Here is a 25,912-nt window from a genome sequence, read left to right as displayed (position 1 = left end):
GAGAGAGAGAGAGAGAGAGAGAGAGAGAGAGAGAGAGAGACTACAAAGTCATAATAGTTAATGTATGTCATCATTTCCATTAGAGGTTCAAATATCAATTATTATTTTAAGATGAAAGCACGTGAGGCTAGCTTTCAAGCTAAAAATGCATTTGGTTTTATATTTTCTGGATATAAATGCTTACTCCAGCTAATGTTAATGAGGATTTAAAATGAAATGATAAAAAAATGTGGTCAGATATTTAGAAAGCTTTTCAACAAAAATAGACATTAAGTATTTCAGAAATAAATTGTGGATAATCTCTGGGAACATTGGGGTCCTATGTGAAATTTAGGAACATTTTGTTGAATGATGCTGCTTCTTTATAAAACAGATATTCTGTCAGAATTGTGACATACTTATATAAAGAAAGGGCCAACTCAAAGCTTACATAAATATATTTGTTCAAACAGAGGTTATAACACTGCACATATACATTTAAAGGGAAGCAAGATTAAGTAGGCAGTGTTAGCTATCGAAGAGGATTATACAGTGATTTTCAGCTGGTAGTAAGTGTGATTGGCTTGTTTGTTTGTTTTCAAGATGGAACAAGACCAGAGGGCAAAATAGAGGATGAGAATCTCAGAAAAGGAATGATTAAATTTTGAAGTAAATTTTATGATTATGTGGTCTGCTATCTAAATTAATGGACTATTAAATAAGGAATCCTGGTTTAATGCTAGCTTCTGCCATGAACTCAGTAGGTTAGAGCTCTGTCACTCAGTTTCAGGTCCCTCATCTACAACTCACCTTATATGGCTCGGCAAGGACTATGGAGAGAACATATGTGAAGCATCTGTGACATCTACAAAGGTCTAAATTAAAAGTGGGACTAAATTCAAACAAGAAAAAGAGGGGGGAAAAACAAAGCAGTAAGGATTCCAGTCAAAGAAAATCCACTTCTAAATGTTTTCTAGTCACATCTGAAGTTAATGTAATACATACTTCCATGACCAGTTTCTAATCCCTGGGAAATTTAGGACAAGAGAAAATATGTGCTTTAGGGTGGCAAGTCAATAGGAAAAAGAAAAAGAAAAGGCACCAGATAAAAGGAAATGAGAAACTATAAAGGGACCACAGATGAAAAATGTCTAAATTAAGGTCATTACAACTTGGGGTTCTTGTACAATAAATACTGAGTTTAGGTTTAAATCATTTCCGAAGATCTGAATAAAGTTCTGTGATCTGTAACTCACTGTTTTGTTCATTTTTACACTACCATAGCTGTGAAGCATGAAAACAGATTGCAAATACCTTAACAGCCTCAAACAATAACAGACTTTCATAAATAGCAAACAAGATTAAAGCAAAACCCATCCGGCAAGAATGTTCAACCTTACCTTTGAGTCATAATCTTATAAGCATCTGGCAGATAACAGCGGATATTCTCCATCTGAGCAGGATCTGAGTCACAGATTTTATCATCTGTCCTGCCATAGTTGGCACTTTCAATCATGATAACATCTGTTCCTGGGCAACGGAGCTCTATTGGGTAGCTTTCACAAGAGAGTTCCCTCCGGACCACTGCCATAGGAACAGGAGCACGACTAAAAGCTGTGGAAAGAAGAGAGATGCTTAGTAGAAACCAAAGCACGTAAAACAAAAATATTCCCCATAGTCTACAGAAATGTCAAATCAAATGATTTGCAAAGGAATTTGGGTCATTCTATGTAGCCTTTCAAACCTTTCTTTGAACACATGAAAAGTGTCTTCCACTCACCCATGAGTAACTGGAGAAACCCATTTATGCAACAGGCAAGAACTTAGAAGCAAGTTGCTTCATGGTAGGATTGTGCAGTGCTTCAGAGCACATAGGAGTGCAAATAGAGCAAATGACACTATTCTAGTAATCTCATGCGCTTAAAACCACCTTTTCAGAACTGTATCTCAAGCACTGCACAGCCCTAACTCTAAAGATGGGTTTTCTTTATCAGAATTGAGCCCACAACCTTTTATTTTTCCAAATATTAATAAAAATATTTTCCTCAGTCCCCATCATTCATCCTCTTTTGATAAAACTATTGTTTATCATTACAGTGGGAGGAAACTATTTTGCATATTAATCTTTGTGGTCAGCCCATTCCTATCGGTATTGCGAGCATAAGATTGAACAAACCAATTCTATTCCCAAATTTTGATTTCTGGAAGTATGCTAGCAAGAAGCCTACCAACCAGGGTGGATAAAAATCAATGATTTTTTAAAAAAAAATTTAAAAAATCAGATTTTTTTTATTTAAATCGGATTTTTTTGATTTTTATCGAATTTATTTTAATAAAAAACTTTTGGGGTAAAAATCTATCATAAGATAGTTTTCTATTTAAGATACATAAATAATTTAGTTTATTCAGCATGAAATGGAGCTTAGTTATGTAGCATGAGGCTGTATGTTCTGCAACACTGGGACTATTGGTGAGTCAACAGTGGGTCAAAGGAGTAGCAGAGATGACAGTTGCTCTTTAAAAATTATGATTTAAATCGAGTTGATTTAAATCAAGCCTTTTTACTAGTGATTTAAATCATGATTTAAATTGTGATTTAAATCAACTTGATTTAAATCAAATCCACCCTGCTACCAACTGTAAATAGCTTTGATTTTCAAAAGTAGCTCACAGAGAAGAAAAACATTTTTCAAAAATATGTTTTGCCTTTGTTGCTGTCTTCATCACAAGATTCCAATTTTTCTGACAGTTACAATTTTTGGAAAAGTGGCTTTTTTGCATCCAAAATGAAGACAATACAATACATGTTAGTTAATGTTCAGTTCATTTAGAAGCCTGATGGATCAAGCCAAATGGTCACTGTTTCTCAAATAGCTGGTCAGATCTTTACAAAAAACTCTGAGGTCATGAGGGCAATTAAACTCCCTCTGCATTTCTGAACAGCTCATATTATAAGGTCTACCCATAATATAAAGTTAACATAACATTGATGGTGAGCACATACTGTACTTTTTCTGTGTCCATGCTGAGTTTTAATTTTTTCTTATTAATATGAATGGGCTAGGAGAGTAACAAAAATGAAATAAGATAAATCCCCTAAAGATTAGATCTCCTAATACAACCAGGGATAACCTAAGAATGTTCCCTCTGGAGCAGGATTTTAAGAAACGTAAAAATACTTGCAGAAGGGGGGAAACTTGTAAGGAAAGTGTCTATTTTTAGGATCAGTGGTGCTTGAAACAGTCAATTTGTTGCAGAGAATTGATATTGGACTTATAAACCTCATGAAAATAGAACTCTTCATCAGTTTTGACATTTTCAACTCAGTGGCCCTTGCCTGATTATGATGATGATCAATGATCCACATACAAGCATATAAAATCATAGTAATTGGAGACACAATCTTTGAGAGCATGTTTGAAACACAGTTATACAGAATTTAGCCCCCTTACTGATAATGCTAGCACTGGAACATGAAACCAGGAGTTTTATTTAATCAAAGTTTGTTTTTCTACAATACTGTTATAGATAGGGAATTCCATACGTGCCTGACAGGGTTGCTTTTAGACTAAGAGTAGGCAGTGACCTAGGCTGCCAAAACTTAGGGAGCGCTAACACACACTCCTCCTTCAAAATCATTCTAACTGCAAGTGTTCAGATGAACGGGTACCATCAATCATTATGTTCTATGGGCATCATATATTCTTAAAACGGCATGGTGCCCTTAGAAATTGTAGTACAGAAGTACATGGACAATTGCTTTGATATCTTCTCAACTACAAGGGCAAAACTGTTCGGATAAAGGGGGTTGGCATATCTATTCTGTAGGAAGGTTGATGGTAATGTATTATTGTGTGTCCAAAGAAATCCTTCCTCAGGCCAGGGAATGTGAGAAATGTTTAATATTTGGCCAGCAACCAAAGTCCCCTTGACATCCAGCTCTGCTGTTCTGGAGCATCTTAATGACCTCTATAACATCTATCCGTTATGAGAGTACATGCCTGGTCTTTTCATAATTCAGAGTAAGAAGCCTATATAACATGCTTACTCAGACTTTATAGCACCCCTCTAGATAAGAAAATAGTCCTCCACTAATAATAAGGCTAATAGGCCATTGGAGAATAATTAATCTTCATGCTCCAGGCCTTTAGCTCTATTATATGCATCCCTGCTTCAAGTCTAAGAGTGCCAAGGGCTACATCTCCTGGGGCAGCAAGAATTGCTCTTTAAAATTTGGTTTGTAGCACTTTCATGGTATTCTTCATTGCATAGATTCCCATCTGAGTTATGAATAATATCAGAACTAGTGTTTTGGCTTCATAAGATTTAAGGGCGACAGGATCTAATTCTTTACCCTTGGAGAAAAATAATTGCCCAATAATGGCATTTGATATTTTCCTTGGGATGAGTCTCTACATCAGTGATGGCTAACCTTTTTGCCATCGTGTGCCAAAAGCAGGGGAAGTGCAAGGGGGGTCACGCACGAACATGCCCACACCCATAATTCTATGCACCTTGCCCCCCCCGCGCATGCACATGCGACCCCCCCCGCGCTCCCCCCGTTTTTGGCATGCAATGGTGGGACTGGAAGTCGGCAAACGGGCCATTTCTGGCCTCCGGAGGGCCTCCAGAGGGGTGGGGAAGGCTGTTTTTGCCCTCCCCAAGCTCCTAGAAAAGCTCTGTAGCCTGTTTCCTGATATCTGGTGGGCCCAGAAGGCCCAAAAATCAACTGGCCGGTGTGCACATGCGTGCCAGAGCTGAGTTCACATGCCCACCAATATGGCTCCGCATGCTACCTGTGGTACGCGTGCCATAGGTTAGCCATTACGGCTCTACATTATTGTAAACTAAGACCAAATCAATCAATTGTTGTCCTCTGTCCCAAAATTGTATCCTTGTATGTCATGGTGTCCTAGGATTTTTTTTCAATTCATCACAGAAGGGACTATGCTGCAGAAAACCAGCTTCAAAAAGAGCCTATATCTTGAACAACATCATTAGCTTCCAGCAGAGATAAAATGGTGAATGGCTGCAGCCTTGCTTACAAGTGTGGCAACTGCCCAGAAACAAAACAAAGTAAAACAAAATCAAGTCAACAGAGACCAACATGGAAGGTATGAGGGCAAGTGAAGAGGAGGCTCAGTAATATATTTTGGGGTAAAAGAACATTTTATGATTCTCCAAGCCCATTAGGAACGCTAATTTGCATGTAATAATGTAATAATAATAATACCTACAACAAAGGTGCAAATCAGAGCTACAAATCCATATAACTATACATACAACTTTGGACATTCTGGTAGGAAAACAGAGTAGAGAACTCCATCTTACTTAATGAAAAGGTCTTTTTTTCCTGAGAAACCTGAAAAATGAAGCAAGCAGGCTAGAAAATGTAATAGACAAATACTACCTATGTTAAGTTTGTGCAGAATGTAACAAAGAGAATATATGTTTGTTCTGTTTTTGTATATTTTGTATATGTATATCTTGTTTTTAAACATTTTAACTGCCAAGAATCACTGGGAGTATGGAGGAATATTTATTTATTTACCTTCTAACTATTAAAATTGGAACAATCTAGCTAGAAAAAATGTACAATCATTGAAAATTTAAAGGACAATCTTAATCTTATCTGTGTGATCGTAGAGCGAGATGAAATACTACTAGATGCCATATAGAGAAAAATCTGCATTTTTCTCTACCATTTCTTATTCAATGTGATGAAAAAGAATGTAGTTTTAATATATCTTTCAAAGGAGAAGAGACTTTTAGTGAAATTTTGATGACTGATGAAATGAACTGTGACATTCTTAAAATAGCATAATTACAAAGTAGCCAAGTGTGTATGAATGTCTTCAATTTCATTGTGTATAATCATCTCTCCAGTGTTCTACAGTGCTTTCCACACTTTAATGATGACCCAAAGGAAGACATGTTTATTTATTCATTTACTAGAAAAAAATATGGCTGGCCATATTATATAAAATATCCCAAACTAGCTAACAGATTTTACCTACACTGAAATACACAAAATTAAAAATCCTCTTAGACACCACTAAATGCTATAACACCATCCTCTCAGAAACACAAATATTAGGCTCACTTAGAATCAGTTCTTAATATCCTTCTGGAAGGCAATGAAAAGAGGGACCATCCAAATCTCTGGAGAAGGTGTTCCATAAGGAATATCCACTGTGTTGTTTTTTTTTCAATTTGGGAGTTTAGGTAGCCAGAAAACTTCAACATGATGAAGGTCAGTAAACTAAACCAAGAATGCCAGTAATAACCTACTATTCTACCTTGAATAATAAGGGAAGGGAAGGGAAGGGAAGGGAAGGGGGAAGGGAAGGGAAGGGAAGGGAAGGGAAGGGAAGGGAAGGAAAGGAAAGGAAAGGAAAGGAAAGGAAAGGAAAGGAAAGGAAAGGAAAGGAAAGGAAAATTAATTTTCCCATCTGAATTTTAAAAATGAAATGAATAAAGAACAGAAAATTTAAGGCAGATTTACAGATATTTAAATCAAGCATCTAGCATACAAGTCATTTTTTTCCTAGTTAAATTAGAACTGAAATGTTGGAAATGTTCAGCCTCTTTATGCAACATTATTGACTTAACATCAAGAGTATAACAATATATTTACGAGTTGGAAACACGGGCAAATTAATTTTGATTCTGTTTCAATTCCAGAGCTGACTCTATTTGGCAGAGCCTGCCATGTTCCATGATCAGCATGGTGGTGAGCTTCAGAAACTATGCCATGAGGTTTGGGACAAACATTAGAGATTCCTGAGACAACTATTTCCTCATGGAGATGTAACCTGATGGCTTTCAAGTCACCGTATTCATCTTGCCCTTCCAAACCATAAGATATATCTCACTCTCCTCTTCATTCTCCTCCTTGTGTTAATTCTCCTTAGTGGTTGTCAGAAAAAAAGAGGTAAAATGAAGCATTACATCAAAATCAGTACTTTGGCTTGATTCCGCAGCTCTGTTTGTCAGCCAGCTGTTCTGGCAATCTGGATTATGCTTTGGGGCATCCAATGGCCATCTGTGTTTTGTGACAACTATTCAGGGGTGGGTATTTAAAATGGTAAGTTTTATCAATGTTTGTTTCAGTTTTACATCTTTGGCTTAAACATCAGCTGTTAGTAATTTCAGATGTATAAAATCAACACCGCTTTTATACACTCAAACAGATTTAAAATCAATGACACAACTATCTAACAAGGCAGGCATAAGGAAGCACAAATTAAAGAACTGTTAATGTAAATTCATAAAGAAAACCAAACAGAAAAACCCTTCACTGCTTATTTGCTTTCTTGTGTTTTTGAAAGCAAGCATTGGACTAAATGCATAAAATATAATTATGCAGTTATGCAAGTTTAATAAAAAAAATATAGTCATGAATGATACTAAAATTACAATTGCAAGGATAATAATATAAGCAGTAGCTCAGACCCCCACAACTGCTCTAGATGGGCATGCGATCTTGGTTGTGCAAATAAATATATAAATAAATCTGTCTGTAATACCCTTTGTGCATTCTACATCACATTCAACTTTGGAAATGAAATTTTATTGAAAAGGAATATGATATACAGTATAATGTGTGACTGGAGTTGGAGAAATATAAAGAAACCTATGATCTGGTAATTCAGTTCAATGGACCAAGACCATTTTTAAAGATAAACTGGATTTTTAAGATTCCATATTAAATGAACCTAAGCTTTATTATTGTGATGCATTCCATCACCTGGAGAGTCTCCACCATTAATACATAGCTGATTTTAAGATCTGTCTAAGAGTTTTCTGGTCACCATTCCCTATTTACTCTTGGCTAGGCCATGTCATCTCAAACACAGCAAATGGGATTGAGGTAAAATACCATGAGAAGTTCTCAGGATTCACTGCAAACTGTTGGTTTGCCAATGAAGTGGTGAGCTTTAGGACCAAAATAAGAAATCATACACATAAAACAGCAACCATTCAAAGTTGTGATAGTGCTGAGAAGGTAACTTTATAACTGGTATTCACATTTATGACCATCACAGCATTCCTGCAGTAACATAATTGAGATTTGGCTGCTTCACTCCTGGATTCCAACAAGCTGAGTCAATAGAAAAACATGCAGTGAAATTTCAAGTTGCAGTCTCATGGCTCCTTTAATAATCGCAGTGATTCATTTAATGACAGGAGGGTCATGTGATATCTTACTTAATAACTGAATCACTGTACTTCAGAATTATACAGTATAATTTCAGATACTGATACTTGTCTAGGATTCAAACAAAGTTGCTTATAAAGAGATGTAAAATCTGTTTTGCTGTCTTTTATGTAGGACAAAGCAGGGTTTCTTCTTACAGTCTTGTATCTGGTATTTTTAAAATAAAAATAATTACATTTGTAAAAGGGGGATAAAATGTGATTTTGGGGAGGGGTGTATGAATGTTTGAGCCCTTCCTTCCTCTTCCAATTTTTGGGGAGACTCTGTGTGTGTGTATTTAACACTATTGAAATACTATGTAACCATACAATTCACAAGCAGTTAGCCTGAGCCACTTAAAAAAGAAAAAAAAAAGAACAGAAAGAAAAGAACAGAAAGAAAAGAAAAGGACTTCATTTCCACTAGGTTCATCCATCATAGACTTATTAAGACTTACTAAGATCAAAAATCGACTTCTCTCTCAGGCAAATCAATAGTTTCTAATCGGCAATTTCAAAAGAATGTGGTTTCTTGTGTTGAAGTTCTGTTCACTAACAAAAAACCTCCCCAGGTCTCCTTCTATCATCTTATTTTGTTACATTAATAACACAGTAATTTAAAGTAGTAAGTTGCAAAGTACAGTAATTTGGGTTGTATAACATAACTGACAGGTACTAAACCTCTGATGCGGCTGCTCAATTTAAGGAGCTGGACTAGGAACAAGGAATGCCCAGGTTCTGGCCCTTCTTTAGCCATCACCTTGGATCAGTCACCCTCTTTCAGTCCTAGCATGCAAAGTCAACAAACATTTGTAAACATTTATCTACAATGCTGAATCAGTGTGGAAACCTACTGGTTTCAGGATATTATTATTATTATTATTATTATTATTATTATTATTATTATTTAATCTTTAGTGAGATTCACAGCCTTTGAGGCTGGTTAATAGCTCAGCAGCTCGAGCCCTAACCAAGGACCTAGGAACTGTTAAGGTATTGTCGGAGGATGTAAGCTGTTCCGAGTAAGGTGGCTTTTTGTAGAGTCAAAATGTTCAAGTCTGGTAAATTTAGAATTTCTAAATAGTGGGGTAGCCCTTTGCGTATTGCTCCAAGAGCTCCAATTACAATCGGGACAACACACGATTTCTTTTTCCACAGTCGCTCAACTTCAATTTGCAAGTCCTGGTACTTTGTGATTTTTTCTTGCTGCTTATCTTCAGTAATAATAATAATAATAATAATAATAATAATAATAATAATGACAGTATACACAGTAAATGAGATGACCATGCTGGATTTCGTATCCCAAATCACTAGTCGAACACTTCCCAAGCGTTTAGGACTGCATGATGTATCAGCGGATTATGCGAGCAATCCCAGTAAGGTGGCCTTCTGCAGCTGACCAACGGTGATCTTGTCAGTGCCAATTGTTTTTAAGTGCTTGCCTAAGTCTTTAGGCACAACACCCAGTGTGCCGAGTACCACTGGAACCACCTGCACTGGTTTATGCCAGAGTCTCTGCAGTTCGATTCTCAAGTCCTGATATCTGCTGACTTTTTCAAGTTGTTTCTCGTCGATTCTGCTGTCACCAGGTATGGCAATGTCAACGATTCACACTTTTTTCTTCTCCACAATCATGATATCCGGGGTATTGTGTTCCAAAACTTTGTCAGTCTGTATTCAAAAGTCCCACAGGAGTTTTGCATGCTCATTTTCAACCACTTTTTCAGGCTTATGATCCCACCAGTTCTTTGCTACAGGCAGATGGTAGTTGTGACACAAGTTCCAGTGAACCATCTGAGCGACTGTGTTATGACGTTGTTTGTAGTCAGTCTGAGCTATTGTCTTGCAACAGCTCAGAATATGATCAATGGTTTCATCCGCTTCTTTGCAGAGTCTGCATTTGGGGTCATCAGCAGATTTTTCTATTCTGGCTTTGATTACATTCGTTCTGATGGCTTGTTTCTGGCTGCAAGAATCAAGGCTTCTGTCTCTTTCTTCAGTGTTCCGTTGGTCAACCATAACCAGGTCTTTTCCTTATCTACTTTTTCCTGGATCTTCTCAAGGAACTGCCCATGCAGTGCTTTGTTACACCAGCTGTCAGCCCGAGTTTTCTTATATTGAGTCTTGGTTTGTTGCACTTTGAGCAGCTTCCTCTTGTTGACCTCCAGCAGAGCTGGTTCAACACTGTCTTTCACATAATCTGCCAGAGCATGCTTCTCTTCTTCGACTGTCTGCTTCACTTGCAGAAGTCCTCTGCTGCCTGCTTTTTCTGGGCAAATATAGCCTGTCGACATCACTACGCAGGTGCAGCGCATAGTGTATGGTCATCAGTTTTCTTGTTTTCCTATCCAGGCTGTCCAGCTCTGCCTGTGTCCAGTTTATGATCCCAGCAGTATATCTGATGATGATGATGATGATTCAGAATATAATAATGATAATGATAGAAGAAAGACCAGACTGAATATAGCTTGGATTGATTACAAGAAAGCATTCAACTCCCTGCCATGTTTTTGAATAATCAAGTGTCCAGAAATAACAGGAATCAATAGAAACATCAGAAGCTTTGTGCAAAGACCAATGGCACAATGGAAGACACAGTTGCTGGTCAATGGTGACAGGCTGAGAGTGGCCAATATCAAGAAAGGAACCGTTCAAGGAGATTCAGTATCACTGCTATTGTTTGTCATTGCACTGATTCCACTGTAAATGATATGGAACAAGTCAGGCCATGACTATCAAACAACAAAAACATCTGCTAGACTTTTTTTTACAAGGACAATCTGAAGCTGTAGATTCTATATCAGATGGTGACAGGGCATTATAGAATATTTCTATAATGATATATATTATGATATAATATTCTATAATGTTCTATTATAGAATATTATAGATAGAACTATGTTCTATGTATGGAAAAAACACTATCTGATATAAAATTGCTGCTCAAAATTGTGTGGACCACATAGTTAGCTGCTGGAAGAAGATTGCACAGATAACAATGGCATGACAAAATAACAACAGTGATGCATTGGAATATCTATAAGAAATACTATTTGACTGCAAGCAAGAACTGGTGGACTATAAAATAAACAATAGAAAATGAACGGGCTAAAGTACCCTGGGATTTTAGAATTCAACAGACAAGTCCATGCCATATATCACTGTACACTTAACAATTGTCGATAAGAAAGACAAAAAAACATGGATAGTTGATGTGGCAATACCTGGAGACAGCAGAATAGAAGAGAAAGAGTAATAATAATAGGTGCCTTGAGTGTAATCCCAAAACATCTGGAGCACCAATTGAACAGAATTAGCATTGCAAGATCACATTCAATCAATTGCAAAAGGCAGCTTTATTTGAAATGGCTTACATCCTGTGATGATACCTTTAACATCATCAAATAACATCTACCTATCCCAGGTGAAGGATTCGATAAGTGAAAAAAATGCTAAATCTATCTGGCTATGTGACCAACCATAATTATGGCAATAATACATGTACAATATACTGTACACACAAACCCCACTGAAATTATAGTGTAGAGACTTGTAACTAAATTAATTAACAACTAAATTATTATAGAATGTATCTCCATATGAGGGATCCTTGGTGCTCTCTGAGCTTGGTTATTTTCTTGCAGACATTTCATTACCCAAACTAGGTAACATCATCAGTTCTAGTAAGGAGTGGGGTTTCCTCTCAGTTTATATTCTAGTGGCTTGCCCTTTCAGTGTTGGTGGGAGTGGTCTTAGAGCAAACGTCCTCAAACTACAGCCCGCAGGCCATATACGGCCCGCTGAAGCCAAACATTTGGCCTGTGCAGGACCATGAGGCTGCCCCGCCCACATCGCCCCACCCACCTGCCGGCCCCCACCCTTTGGCTGAGTGCAGGACTTACCTTCAAGAGGCCCATGGGCTGGAATTGGAAGGTAAAGCCAACATTTTTGGCCTGCAGAGTGCTTCTGGAGGTGGGGGAGGTGAAAAACAGGGTGCGTGGACACCCCAGGAGGCCAAAAACATGCCTGTTTTTGACCTCCCCCGCCTCCAGTAGCATTCTGCAGGCCAAAAACGGGGTGCAAGGAGGACTCCCGGGGCATCTGCGCACCCCATTTTTGACACCCCCGCCTCCAGAAGATAGACAGAGAGAGAGAGAGAGAGAAAGAGAGAGAGAGAGAGAAGAAGAGAGAAAGAGAGTAAAAGAAAGAGAGAGAAAGAGAGACAGAGAGAGAGGGAAATAGAGAGAGAGAGAGAACACACACAGACAGACAGAAAGAGAGAGAGCAAGAAAGAGAGAGGGGGGAGGGAAAAAGAGAGACAAGACACAGAGAGACAAAGAGAGAGAGAAAAAAAAGATATACAGAGACAAAAAGAGAAAGAGATAGGGGGAGAGAGAGAGAGAGAGAGGGAGGGAGGGAGGGAGAGGGAGAGAGAGAGAGAGAAATTGTAAGCTCCTTGGGTCTGTGAAGAATTGCTGCAAAATTGAGTTTCCTGAAGTGAACCACTAGACTCCTAAACAACTGAAAAAATGATCTAGTAAAAAGAAAAGTCAACCAAAAGAGCAACATGCAAACAAAAGCAAATAAAACACTCCCAGGAGCAAAACAAATTAAAGTTTAATTTGTGTGCATTGTTTAATGGACTGGTAAATTGGTCAAGCCCACATAGTCACACAGCCTCCTAGCCATGCCCACCCAGCCAGTCCGGCCCCCCAATAGTCTGAGGCACCATGAATTGGTCACCTGTTTAAAAAGTTTGAGGATCCCTGTCTTAGAGGTTCTTTAGTTGGACAGTTAATTGTTGGCTTGTTTGGCAGTTCCTTAATTGGGGTATTGTTTACTTGATTGTTAATCTGATGTTAAGCCTGGAGTTAATCTAGTTGCTGATTGCTGGTGGGGAGTTGTTTTGGTCTTTTTGTTCCCTTTTTGGCTTGTTGATCGTCTCTTTTGCATAGTATATAGATATTGTTTATGTCTATGTGTTTATTGATAGTTAATTTGTCAGAGTGCCAGGCTTCTAGAAATTCCCTACTGTTTTTGGACTTGGCTTGGTGTAGGATGGTCACAATGTCTCAATTGAAAATATGGTTAAATCTGTCCATGTGTTGTGAACTTAAAAGAGTTTTCATCATTTCTTCTGACTGCTAGTTGCTGTTCATGGATGCATTCTGCCAGACTTCTGCCTGTTTGTCTACATAGTGGTTGTTGCAGTCATTACACTGTATGTTGTAGATGACTCTTGTTTTTTCTTCTGAGGCTGCTAGGTTTTTTGGTTTACTTACAATGTTTTGAAGGGCTTTAGTTGTCTTGTGTGCTATGCTGATTCCATGTGGTTGTAGCAATGTGTTGGTGATTTCTGAGATGTTCTTCTGTATGGCAGTGTTATTCTTTTTAGGGCTTGTGTTGGTAGTGCTGTATTGGGTTGGGTGCTCAGGTACTTTTTGATAAAGTTGCATGGATATTCATTTTGTTGGAAAATATGTTGCCTGGGTAGTCAAGCCAGAGGGAAACTCGAAGCGCTGGGGGCTTCAGAAAGGCAGAATGTGCTTTTGTGCAGCTCCTGGCTTCTGTGACATTCTGTGAAAGACAGAATGTGCTTCTGTGTTAGAATGTGGAGCTCCTGGCTCTAACAGTGAGTGACGTGAGTGACGTCAAACTGGCCACGCCCACCCAGTCACATGCCCACCAAGCAATGCCCACCAAGCCACGCCCACAGAACCGGTAGCAAAAGAATTTAGATTTCACCCCTAAGTGGAGTACTTAGTTGGCATGAGTAGTTTTTCTTTATACTTGTGTTTCTAGTTTGCCATTTTGGTCTCTGCTGATCAGGATGTTTAGGAAGAGTAGTGAATTGTTGTTTTCTTCTTTTCTGGTAAACTGGATTCCTTTGAATATGTTATTGATGATTCTGTGGGTGTTCTCTTATTGGTCCTTTTTTATTATAGTGAACGTGTTGCCTACATATCTGTTCCGTATTTTGGGTTGTATTTGTGGAAATGATGTTACCTAGTTTGGATAAGGAAACATCTGCAAGAAAACAACTAATATCAGAGAGCATCAAGGACCCCTCATTTCAACCCTGAACTATAGGGCTTATTGATACCTTTATATTCTTAGGAGCTTGTTGATTTATATATCAGCGGTTAATCAACCGCTGGTTGGACTAAGTTTTAGCATTTTCAAATATTTTCAGAAAAGAAAATGCTTCAAATGAGAGCAAGTTAGGAAATGGCACAATGACAGTTCTTGTGAAATGCATACATTCATGTGTGTAAACTGCATTACTAGTAATATGATTTCTGATTAGCACATTTAGATTGTAAAACATTAAAAATGAATCATATCAAAAGCAAGTGTTGAAAAAAAACATTATATTATTTAATCAAATGAGATGCCTTCTACCAACCAATGTAAGATAAGGTTTCTTAATTGCAACTGCTAGTGAGAGTTTTTATGTATTCAATTAAACCCTCAGTTTCAAAAATAATCTAACCAATTAAAAAAGTTGTGAGCTTTAATACTGAACAATTCAAGATACACTTCAGTGTATTTTTGTCACAATAAATAATGTGTCACGATGAGGAAATTGGGTTTTTATTTTTGGTGTTCTGGGTAGTTCTAACCTTGATTATTGTTTTATATATGACTTATCTGATGTCAGTATAATGGAGTGCAGCTAGAAAGTAGCTTAGCTCAGGTCACTGAATTCAACTTGAAACTAACTACATAAAATACAACATAAATTATCTTTACCCCAAATACTCAGGAAGGATATGATCTATTTCAGGGGTGTCAAACTCGATTTGAGTGCCGCATCAGGGTTGTGCTTGACCTCAGGTGGCGTGGGCATGGATGGGTGGGTGTGGCCAGCTTGACATCACTCATGTTGGGGGTGCCTGTGGTGGCCTGAGTGCTTTGCCAGCAAAAACGGGTTCCTGAGCTCTGTTTTTGGCTACCGCAGCCTCCTGCAACCCTCTGCCAGTGAAAATGGAGCTTGGAAGGGCCGCTCATGGCCCTCCTGAGCTCCTTTTTACTGGCAGAGGGTTGCAGGGGGCTGTGACAGTCGAAAACGGAGCTCGGGAGCCTGTTTTTGCTGGGCCAGTCCTTCACTGTTTCTAGGGTAGCCCCACAGGCTAGCTCTAAGTACCCCATGGGCCAGATCTTGCCCCCAGGCCTTGAGTTTGAAACCCCTGCTCTATTTCATGTACATGTAATGATTTAAATTACACTCCAGAAATTTCTCCAATTTGCTTCTCTGATGCTTTCTACTGATTCTTTTTAACAGTTGTCATGTTTCATTTTATTTCTTTCCATGTTTTAAGAAAAATAATTTCATGTAGAAATCTAAAATCAGTTCTAAAAGCTGATATACTATACATCGAACTATAGAATATTTTTTTGGTTTTATTTATATCCTTGATTGTATTATATTCTAAATGAACAGAGACGTTGTAAAGGAAATGTACAAAAAATAAATGTTCTGTGTCCCTACTATTCTTAACATTGGCTTAATGTCTGCAGGGTAATGATTATGGTGACTTCCACAGCAAAGCTCAATATTAATGCCACTATTATCAACTAAATGAAACAAAACCCATACCCATGACATAAACAATGCAAAGTTAAGAAATCATATGTTCATTTATACTGGTTTGGATAGTTACAGATGATCTTTAGTCATGAGATATAACACTGGAAAATAAGAGTTAAAATACAAATTGTAGATATATTAAAAATGCTAGTACTAAAGCATTGGACCGAGAGTACACATTTCTTTATCCATGTCTTTAGAATGTGGTATAAAGCAAGGCCTTTTTCAGTGATGTGTGTAAAGAGCACATAAATATATATAAGGGCAGCAAGTTGCCAAGTAACTGGGTTACTTGAGAATTTGGATGATTAGCAAGACTTTAAATCTGGCTTGATGACTATTAAAAAGGTCAGTACAATTATGCAGTACTATAGTTTGGCCCACATAAAACACATTGTAGGGGTTTAAATACATTACAAGAAGATGATAACGCTTCTTGCCACAGAGGTCAACTAGGTTTCTAAGTAAATAGAGAAGATTTCTTATTTACTAAGAAAATAGTGACTCTAGGAGCATCTCCAAACTGCTACCTATTTTTCTCTTTAGAAATGTAATCAGTCATACAACAAACTCATCAGTTCCATCTACCCAAAGAGTATCATAATTTAATCTTAGTATGTTCATTCATTAAATGTAACACCACTAGTCACTTCATCAGAATTTTCATAGTTTTCTTCTAATTCAGGCGTTACCAGAAAAAGAAAACTAAATTCCAACAGCAAACTGAAGAAACTATACCTCTAAACTTCTTTGTTTGCTACCAGTATCTTCATACATTGCAGTGTATTTATACATTGAATAAAAATAAAATCAAAGGAAAAAACAGTCAAGGAAAACAATCAAGGAATTCCAATCATCCCATAACATTTGGAATGACTTTCCAGCCAAATAGGTTGATCAACATAGCTAATATACACTATCATAAAGTAATAAATTAAAACAAACCTATTAATACATGACTGAAAGTACATTTTAATTTATCCACTGCCCCTGCAGAGATTCATACCAATAGTCAGTCTAAAACCAAATTATCCAGTGTTCTTCCACCCTCACACATAGGATTTCATCCAGGAGGAATATGAAATCATGTGTTCGCCTTGCTGCATATGTTGGGGCAGATTTAACTGACTGATTAAAAATTGAACAACCTCAGCATAAACAACAAGTGTAGTACAATCCAACGGCAACCCAAATATTCCTCCAGGGAATTCAGCCTGGAGGAATGTTAAGACTGGATTAGTACTTCAACGTGACCCCAGTAAACCAAATGCAGCAGCAACCAGTTGAAAGAAGCAGACCGGGAAAATAATCATGGATGAAAAGACCCCCAACTGATCTATTATTAAAAAGCAACTTCTTTAGCTAGAGTCATCTTCTTTGTCACTGTGACTTCCTTAGTAGGACATTTAGCGACAGGCAGTAGTCAGATTAGTGCCTTCAACATATTCTCAAATTCCTTTCAGTTCACTGCCACATATGTAAACACAACACATTTCTCAATCATAGGACCAAATAAAAGCAGCAGCAAAGCTTATTTCCTCTCTGTGTACATAACAGAAACCCAAGACAATAAACACCCAAAATAAAAGGAATCTTTGGCATCAAATGAGTCTTTGGTAGAAAATGAGACTGACTATAAATCCCAGAGTTCCCATGAAGAAGTTTACATATGAATTACCTTATTAGCTCTTATTATTTTTATGAAAATGGGATAATAAAAATAGCCTTTGTTATGATATTTCCTAGAAAGAAAAGAATCCTTTATTACTATTTATTTTTCAATATTATTTAAACTATTCATATTGTACTTGGAAGAAATATGTATTTAATATATTAATCAATATTTCATATGAGTATTAGAAGTAACTTACATCATATGGTAAAAATATGAACATATTCAGTCTTATGTAGAGCTTCTGGAAACCTGTTTGGTCCTGGAAATAAAATGGTATGGTTTTTATGCTCTAGAGCATACTTTCTCATCCTTGTAGATAAACAGAACTTCCTCCCTCTCTCCCTCTCTCTCCCTCTCTCTCCCTCTCTCTCTCTCTCTCTCTCTTAAAAGGACCCTATTAAATAGGAAACATTTCATTTAAAAAATGTTGTCAGAAGCTCTCATGTACTCTAATAATTGGAATTAAAAAAAATATTAGTGACATATTTTCTTATTCCTGTGGAAGATATTCTTCTTGGGGGGGAGGGAGGGGCAGAGGGAGAGGGGGAGGGAGAGGGAGAGGGAGAGGGAGAGGGAGAGGGAGAGGGAGGGAGAGAGAGAGAGAGAGAGAGAGAGAGAGAGAGAGAGAGAGAGAGAGAAAGAAAGAAAGAAAGAAAGAAAGAAAGGGGGGGTTTCTTAATTGATTTGAGGTCTATGTCTATTGCTATAGAAGCCGAAGTTATTTGTTACTTGCACGCTAAATCTCAAATAAATAAACAAAATGTGTTTGAATTCATAGCAGAGAAATGCAAATTTGATTTAATAAATGTAAAAGAGCCCTGGTAGGAAGATTCCCATAATTGGAATATAGCAATTATTTCAAAGGAACAAAAGGAATGGAGAGATAGGAGTTATACTAAAGCATGTCTGCTTGGAGATGGGAATAGGCATAGGGGGTTAAAATGGGCCCTTTCAGTAAGGTGACCAGATTTTAACATTGGTAAAGCGGGACACCATTGACCGGGGGGGGGGGGGGTTCTTGATTAAAAATTTGGTCTATATCAGTGATGGCGAACCTTTTTCTCGTGGCGAGCCGGAAGTGTGTATGTGCGCGCGCAACAGCTCCTGTGCGTGCCAGCACCCATAATGCAATGTGAACCCTCCCATATGCGCATGTGCACATGACCCTCCCCCGCATGCGCCTCACATTGCGCATGCGCACCCTGCACATGAACTTCGGGCATCCCTTCGCCCCGTTTTGGGCCTGGAAAGTCGTTATTTTGAGGGCAGTCTGGAGCTTCCCTGTCTCCCCGCCTGATAAGACTTCTGGTATAGCCCCAGGCCTCCAAAGGGAAGCCCCGGCCTGCTGCTCCTGCCACTGCCACCCCCTTGCCCCCAGCAAGAGCGGTTCTCGTACTGCCCCAGGAGGACTGGAGGAGAGCACAGCTCCTCACTCATGGAGATCCACCGGTGGAGAAATGGTCGCGGAAAGCGGTAAGAAATGCATGAGCCATGAAGCGGTCATGCTCCCTGGCAGGAGAGGGTTGCACGTTCACTCCAGCAAAGGTTTGTGCAACCCTCTCTGGCCAGGGAGCATGACCACTTCCTGGTCAGCGCACCTCTTACCACGCCCACTTCCCAACTGGTAGATCTCCATGACAGCACCAGGAGCAACTGCCGGGGCAGAGAGGGCAGGGCAGACTGTGGTGGCAGGCTGTTCGCTGGGTAACAGATAAGCTGCTCCTGGAGCAGGCAGGAGAAGAAGAAGCCACCAGCAGGGAGGCAAGCTGCCCCAGGAGGACTGGAGGAGAGCGCAGCTTCTCACTCATGGAGATCTACCGGTTAGGAAGTAGGCGCGGTAAGAGGTGCGCTGACCAGGAAGCAGTCATGCTCCCTCGCCCTTGGCAGCAGCAGTTCTTGCACAGCCGTTTCCCTGGCAGTGGCAGGAGCAGCTGGCAGGGGAGAGGGGATGGCGGCAGACTGCGGCAGCAGACAGTTTGAGCCGGCTAAGAGGCAACGTTCTTCCTCCTGCCAGCCTCAAGCTCAGTTCCAGGCAGCGTCCAGCCAGCCATCCCTGGCCTCCCCCTGCGGCAGACCACGTAGATTCCAGGCAGCGCAACTTCGGGGCCTTTCCTCATGGTGGTGGTGACGAGGCAGGCAGGCATCCGGGAGCACGGGAGCGACTGGTGGCAGCACTCCTGGCTGGCAAAGGGCGGAGTCCCAGGGCTGCATGCGGGCAATGACGGCATGGCCGATGCGCACGTGCACTAAGACATTAAGGCCAGCTGATTGTTGCACATGCATGCGCACCAGTAACCAGCAGACTAGCTGGCTGGTGCGCATGCGTGCCCTGGAAACCTGGAAAAAGCTTTTCGTGCATTCTTTCCAAAAATCGGGACTTTTTTAAAACGACGCGGGACGCGGGACAAATAATTAAAAATCGGGACTGTCCCGACAAAAGCGGGACGTCTGGTCACACTACCTTTCAGCCTCCATAGGGCCTCAAGGGAGTGGGAAAGGCTGTTTTTGCCCTTCCCAGATAAATAGAGAGGATCTGGAGCCAGGTAAGAAAGAAAAACGGGCCTTTCCCATTACCCCACCAGGCCCTCCAGAGGCAAGAAATAGCCTGTTCCCTACGTTTGGTGGGCCCAGAAGGCCCGAAAATCAGCTGGCCGGCGCATGCATGCGCCCCAGAGCTGAGCTGGCTTGACCACTAATATGGCTCCGCGTGCCACCTGTGGCATGCCTGCCATAGGTTCGCCATCACGGATCTAGACTATAATCTTGAATTCAGATCTGTTTTGCTAGAAACAAGTGTGCAGTGTTTCTATGGTGATAATGTTTAATAAGCCTTTTGCCAATATCTGTGATAAAATGAACACAGATTTTTTTTTAAAAGGAAGAAGGCAGAAAAGGAAACCAAAATACATACATGGTATAAGGGGTCAAACTCAGGTACATTCATTATAGTTACAGCTGCACCTTTCTTCCTGTCTAATATGGGATGGGAGGGGGTGTACATGTTTAGGACTTCTGCATAGAGTGGAGTAGAAACCTCCTCCCTTTTCATATTTTTGAGATCTAGTCTTCAAATACTACAGCTATTTTCTCTTAAATGAAGAGCTTTTTAAAATATATTATTCATTTAAAGATTCTGTGCCCAGCACAAGCTCCTTAACCCATTTTTCCTTCTGAAATCCTGTGCCTTACTCCAGTGCTAAATTCCTAAACCAGTTAGGGGATATGGCTTTAAAAATTAATGTGTGTTATTATGAACAGAGAAGCAAGATTAATGGGCTGTGAAAATAACCTTGGGAAACAGGAGGAAGAATTGCAGCCTAGACAATGGTCAGACAAGAGATACCTCATCCTGAAAAAGGAACAGGGGTGTGGAAAGCACCTCAGAAGAGGAAACAACTCCCTCTCCCAAATTTTCTGGGAAGGGAGGGCATGAGAGGGGAGGACTGCTTTGAGGCAATGTTTTGTTACTGTAGCTTCACAATAAAGATAGAATTAGTATTCATGGTTTTGGTTTCTTGTTTGGATTGCCTCAAAGGACTCTCACATAAAGTCATAAATAAGTCATTCCCTCACATGTTTGGATCTCATATTTAATCAGGGAAATAGATGATTAAGCAAATATAGATTTTGACATTAGTTCCAGTAGAAGATAATATCTGTAGCTCAAGGTTGAACTATGGAGTTTTTGGTGCGCTCAAAGCTTGGTTGTTTGCTTGCAGATATTTCATTATCTAATTAGGTAACATCATCGTACCAGTACTGATAATTAGTATTAATTTTCTGTTACCATCCTCTTATTGTTTATGTAGATGTATAGTACATAACGTGTGTGTGTGTGTGTGTGTGTGTGTGTGTGTGTGTGTGTGTGTGAGAGAGAGAGAGAGAGAGAGAGAGAGAGAGAGAATTGAAAACTGTAAATTGAAAGAAATCGCATCCCAAGAAGTTCAGAAGACAGAAAAGAGTAAAAGTTAAAGGAAAGTTTACATCTGATCTGTCAGTCCAATCTAAAACTGTCAATACTGATACTGAGCATTGATCATCAGAGCCTGGAAAAATCAAGTTCTGAAAAACCAATCAGTAGCAAGAAAATTCCTTTATCATATGAATTTAAAAAAAAGAAAAAATAGTTCTTTCTTTTTTGTTTTGTCTTTGTTTTGAATTTTTTTCTCCTAAGAGGAAGAAATAGTTCTTCTACAGATGGATAAATGCTAGGTAAGGAAGAAACCTGAATAAAAAAAATCCTGGATTGGAGATAGAATAATAAGTAAGTAAAAAGATGGCTCTAAAGCTATATGAGATATTAAATTTTGAGTATATATATATATATTGAAAAATCATCTGAGTTGTACTGATTTCTTTATTTGCATTTGTTTTCCTATTTCCTTCTGTTCTTGATCTCTATGTACATAATCTTGTCTGGAAAGCAGTCAGTTGAGACAAATCTCTTCAAGTTAGTTTTGCCATTTTTCTTTTTGTTTTCATTTCTCCCTTTGACTTTCACTCACATTAATTGCCTAATCTTGTTATCCATAATAAAAGGCTTGAATTTCTTTATTGAATCAACCCACTCATTCTGTTACATTGACCACCAGGAGGCATCGTGTGACTGGTTTCATCCTTATTTGGAACACTCTTCATCTCCATTAAGCTAAGCACCTCTGAAAAGTCAAGGGACATTTACTACACAACTACTTGAAAAGTAAACCAATCCAGAGAGTGATTGGCTCTGGAAGACAATGGATGGCGGCAGCAGAACAAGCAGGAGGGAGGGAAAATTCAAGTATATGATTGTGATGAAGGATCTACAGAATCCTGCTGAGTGTCATCATTTCCTTGTGCATTTTTGTGCAAGCACACAACCAAAATACAAAAACCATAAAAAGTAACTTCAGAATTGATCCTAAAAAAACAGAGTAGTTTAAATTTTGATTCATAGAAACAGGTCAGTTTTATTTCAAGATAAAAAAAAAAAGGCAAAGGAGTCCCTTTAATCCGCTAGTCATTGCTGACTATAGGAGGCAGTGCTCATCTCCATTTCTGTAAACCATTGAGCCAGCTCTGTCCAAAGACATTTCTGTTACCTTCTCACCAAAGTGGTACCTATTTATCTACTCACATTTATTTATTTCAAACCACCAACAACAGAGAAAAGGAAATTATAGAATACTCATAAGGATATTTAAATTCAACATGATTGCCCTTTTTTAATCGTGCTGAGTTTAAATATATGCAGAAGTGATAATATTCATGCAAATGAACACCACTAAGAAATCCTAAATTGTGTGTGTGTGTGTGTGTGTGTGTGTGTGTGTGTGTGTTGGCTAATATTAATAGGACTGGCATGTTTTGCGGATCATTTAAAAGACAGGATCAAAACACAAAGATGGGAATTCATCATTTTAAAGTATTCTGGTCTGTTTTCATGGTTTTGCTGTAAGAGCTTGCTTTAAAGATGCAGCTGCTTTAATGAGTCAACTTGGAAAAAACTTGAAAAAAATTATATTAAAACAGATCATACTTTTTTCCCTTTAAAAGTAATTTTCTGAAAGGAGAAAACCATTCTACCAGTTCCTCATTTTAGGGCTAACACATTTTTCAGAGTAGACAAATAAAATGCAGGAATTAAAGTCAATGAAAAATGACTAATACACATTACAAAAGCCCAAAGGGTACCCATAGTGCACTCTACCGATGTTCAAATGATGGCCACATCCATTCTAAAGTGATGGTTGAAATATACTGGTACTAACACAGTGAATTAACTAACATTGTTGCTTTAGGGTTTAGGCCATCCAGTTTAGACATTCTTTTCCCCTGAATAAACTTGTGCTGCAAGTCTGTGACTTGATTGGAATGACATGATCTGACTGAGTCAACCATTCCCTTAGCCCTATCCACAGATAACATTTAATTACAAGGGAGCAAAGTCCTCCTAGCCATCACAATGGAAGCTGAACAGTGCCAAATCTTGATTTTTGGGGTGACAGCAAATGAAGAAAGGTAATAGAAGTCCAACAACTTGTGGCAATTGGATTGGGATTAGCAGCACTGTGGATAAAGTTGGTTGGTAGCATACATACCCCCTTCCAGTCCCTTTTCCATCTGCATTCAGTGGATACCAAGTGAAAATGACACAATTTACTCCAACTTTCATTCCAACATATAACTCCCATTATCCTTGTTGCCTTTCTTTATATTTCTTCCAGTTTGACCAAATTAAGTGCCCCTCTAAACCTGGATACAGTATCAGTCCAAGCCTGAACAAATGTCATACCCAAGCCCAGAGACAAGATAGCAAGATCCAGTTTAGTCCAATCTTTTATTTGCTTACACCTAATGAACAGAATCTTGCCAAACTAAAGCTATAATCTTACCTACCAGATATATCCTGAGAGATTCTAGGGGTTGGCTACCTGAACCTCTTCTCCCCACTGATCCAGCTACAGACTGTGCAGTCTCTTAATCTGGTCTGTTGATGTAAGGAAAAAGTCTCCCTTCTGACTCCAGTAGTCTCATGGGGGAGGGGGGGACCACATCTCAGGAAAATCCCCAAAATTTTCCAGGAGCAGAACAGAGATGGAAGGTAGGGCATAGGGTAAAAAATATTCCAGGGTACATGCTAATTAAGTTGTATGTCGTGCCAGAGTCTATTAGAGTTTGCAACTGTATTTCTGCCTGAGTTTGAAGAGTAACATAAATGCCTAAATATTTGACTATAGTTCAGGGGTGGGATCCTACCGTTTGAACAACTGGTTTGCTGAGCGTGCACATGCAGTTTCCATAAAATTGAACTTCTGCATTGCAAACAAGGAAAGGAGCAAGGAAAACAGCTGAGGAGGGCCAATTCAATCTGCCGCCCCGATCAGCTGGGCTTCAGAAGCAGAAATAAAGGTCAGTGGGCCTGGGGGTAGGCGGGCCCACTTTCACAGCAACAGAGAACCGGTTCGCTTTCGGCAGGAAGTGGGAATTACCAGTTCAGCTAAACCGTTCCAAACCAGTAGAACCCACCACTGCTATAGTTCCACATGTCTAGGCTACACTTGATTTCTGAGTGCCCCTTGAAGTTAAGAATCATTGGTTGAGTGATACTCTTTCTGACAACCCAGATATGGAATGTTTAGGGTACCTTCTTGCAAAAAACCTCCACAAATACTTTAAGTCCTCCATTGATATCCAAACAGTCTGCATTAAATCAAGTCTGGGTACCAATGGAAGACTTACAGTAAGAAATTGGCAGAGTAGAAGGAGGAAGGAAAGAAACCACTATTCACTTTTGTTCTTCCCTCTTCCTACATCCTCACATAATAGATACCAGAAGTTGAGGATATCTGCTGAATGGGTTTCCTCATTATTACATCTGACAGTCCCTGTTTAAGCTGGTAAATGAAGCCTCTTTTTCATGCCAGGCAACATCCTAAACTAACAGCTGAAAGTCAGTAATATTGCACTGCATGCTTACCTTATTGGAAGTGAAGGATTTCACAGTTGGTGGTCACTTGCTTAACTAGATCATTAATATTAATCCTCAGGCAACAAGGCAGTTACTCAGTAATGAAGGTTTGTGGCTGCTGCAGCTGCTCTAGCAATGGCTGCCAGACTTTGGGGCAAGATTGTCATGGGACTTTGTGATAGTGATCGATTTTGTTCTACTTAGTAGTTACCTGGTTTATTTTGGAGTAAACTGATCTATCTGTATCACAAATTGATTCAAGGCACAGGCTCTTTTGTAACACTGAGAATATAGGTAGAAAAATATAGGTAGTAAAATTTTGCTTTCAGACTTCATGCCAAACATGGCAATAAATCTGGTCTTTCCCGGTACTATGAATCTCACAGATGTGACATCAGTTTTACTGCAGATAAAGTACAAACCATATACACACAAAATATCCAAACACAGAAACTTCTGTAAATATGTTTTCTCCAAGGTTTAAATTTTACATCTTTCCCTCCTGCCTTTCAAGGCAATGGCTACTTTTCCATTATCATGGCCTTGAACCCCAGAGATATTTGCTCAAAATTTATATAACAGTTCCTCTTAGCTTGCTGGTTTGTGGCTCACCATTTTTAACATTTATAACACTTATCAAGGAAGACAAGGATAAAATAAGATCTAATTAAATCCACATTTGCTGTAGTTTTAAATACATTCTAAATTCATAAATAAATAAGTTCTAAATTCATCTATTATTAGTTCCCTTGCCTCTACTTTACTAGTGAGTACAAGTGATATATTCCCAATGGTAATCAGTTTCCCTGGGAAATAAGGCAAGACTTAAGCACAACAGCAGCACAATAGATATTCAGTAGAAAAAAAAATATTCAAGGATTAAGTATCCTGCCTATTTAAAAAGGAATATCAATCTCCTCAAAGAGCGGGATTGACAGCCTTGGGTACTCCTTGATTTTACTAAATCTGCTCTGATCATAACTAACATTGCATAAACATCAGTTGTTCCTCCAGC

General features: G+C 39.0%; 1 protein-coding gene across 50 annotated transcripts in view; it reads right to left on the bottom strand.

Moving 5' to 3' along the window:
- The window catches only part of ADGRL3 (adhesion G protein-coupled receptor L3), a 624,693-nt gene that overhangs the window by 352,212 nt on the left and 246,569 nt on the right, over positions 1–25,912 (bottom strand). For all 50 annotated transcript variants that reach the window (XR_015732755.1, XR_015732756.1, XR_015732757.1 and 47 more), the window contains one exon: positions 1,380–1,593. Coding sequence is in view for 47 of the 50 variants with exons in the window: in XM_087888346.1 (XP_087744472.1) it covers positions 1,380–1,593 (214 nt within the window). In the remaining 3 variants the exon portion in view is untranslated. The remainder of the gene's footprint in view (positions 1–1,379; positions 1,594–25,912) is intronic.

Source organism: Pantherophis guttatus, chromosome 2, assembly GCF_059756535.1.
Source record: "Pantherophis guttatus breed Tessera chromosome 2, ASM5975653v1, whole genome shotgun sequence".
Classification (NCBI taxonomy): Eukaryota; Metazoa; Chordata; class Lepidosauria; order Squamata; family Colubridae; genus Pantherophis; species Pantherophis guttatus.
This window is presented reverse-complemented; position numbering and strand designations above follow the sequence as displayed.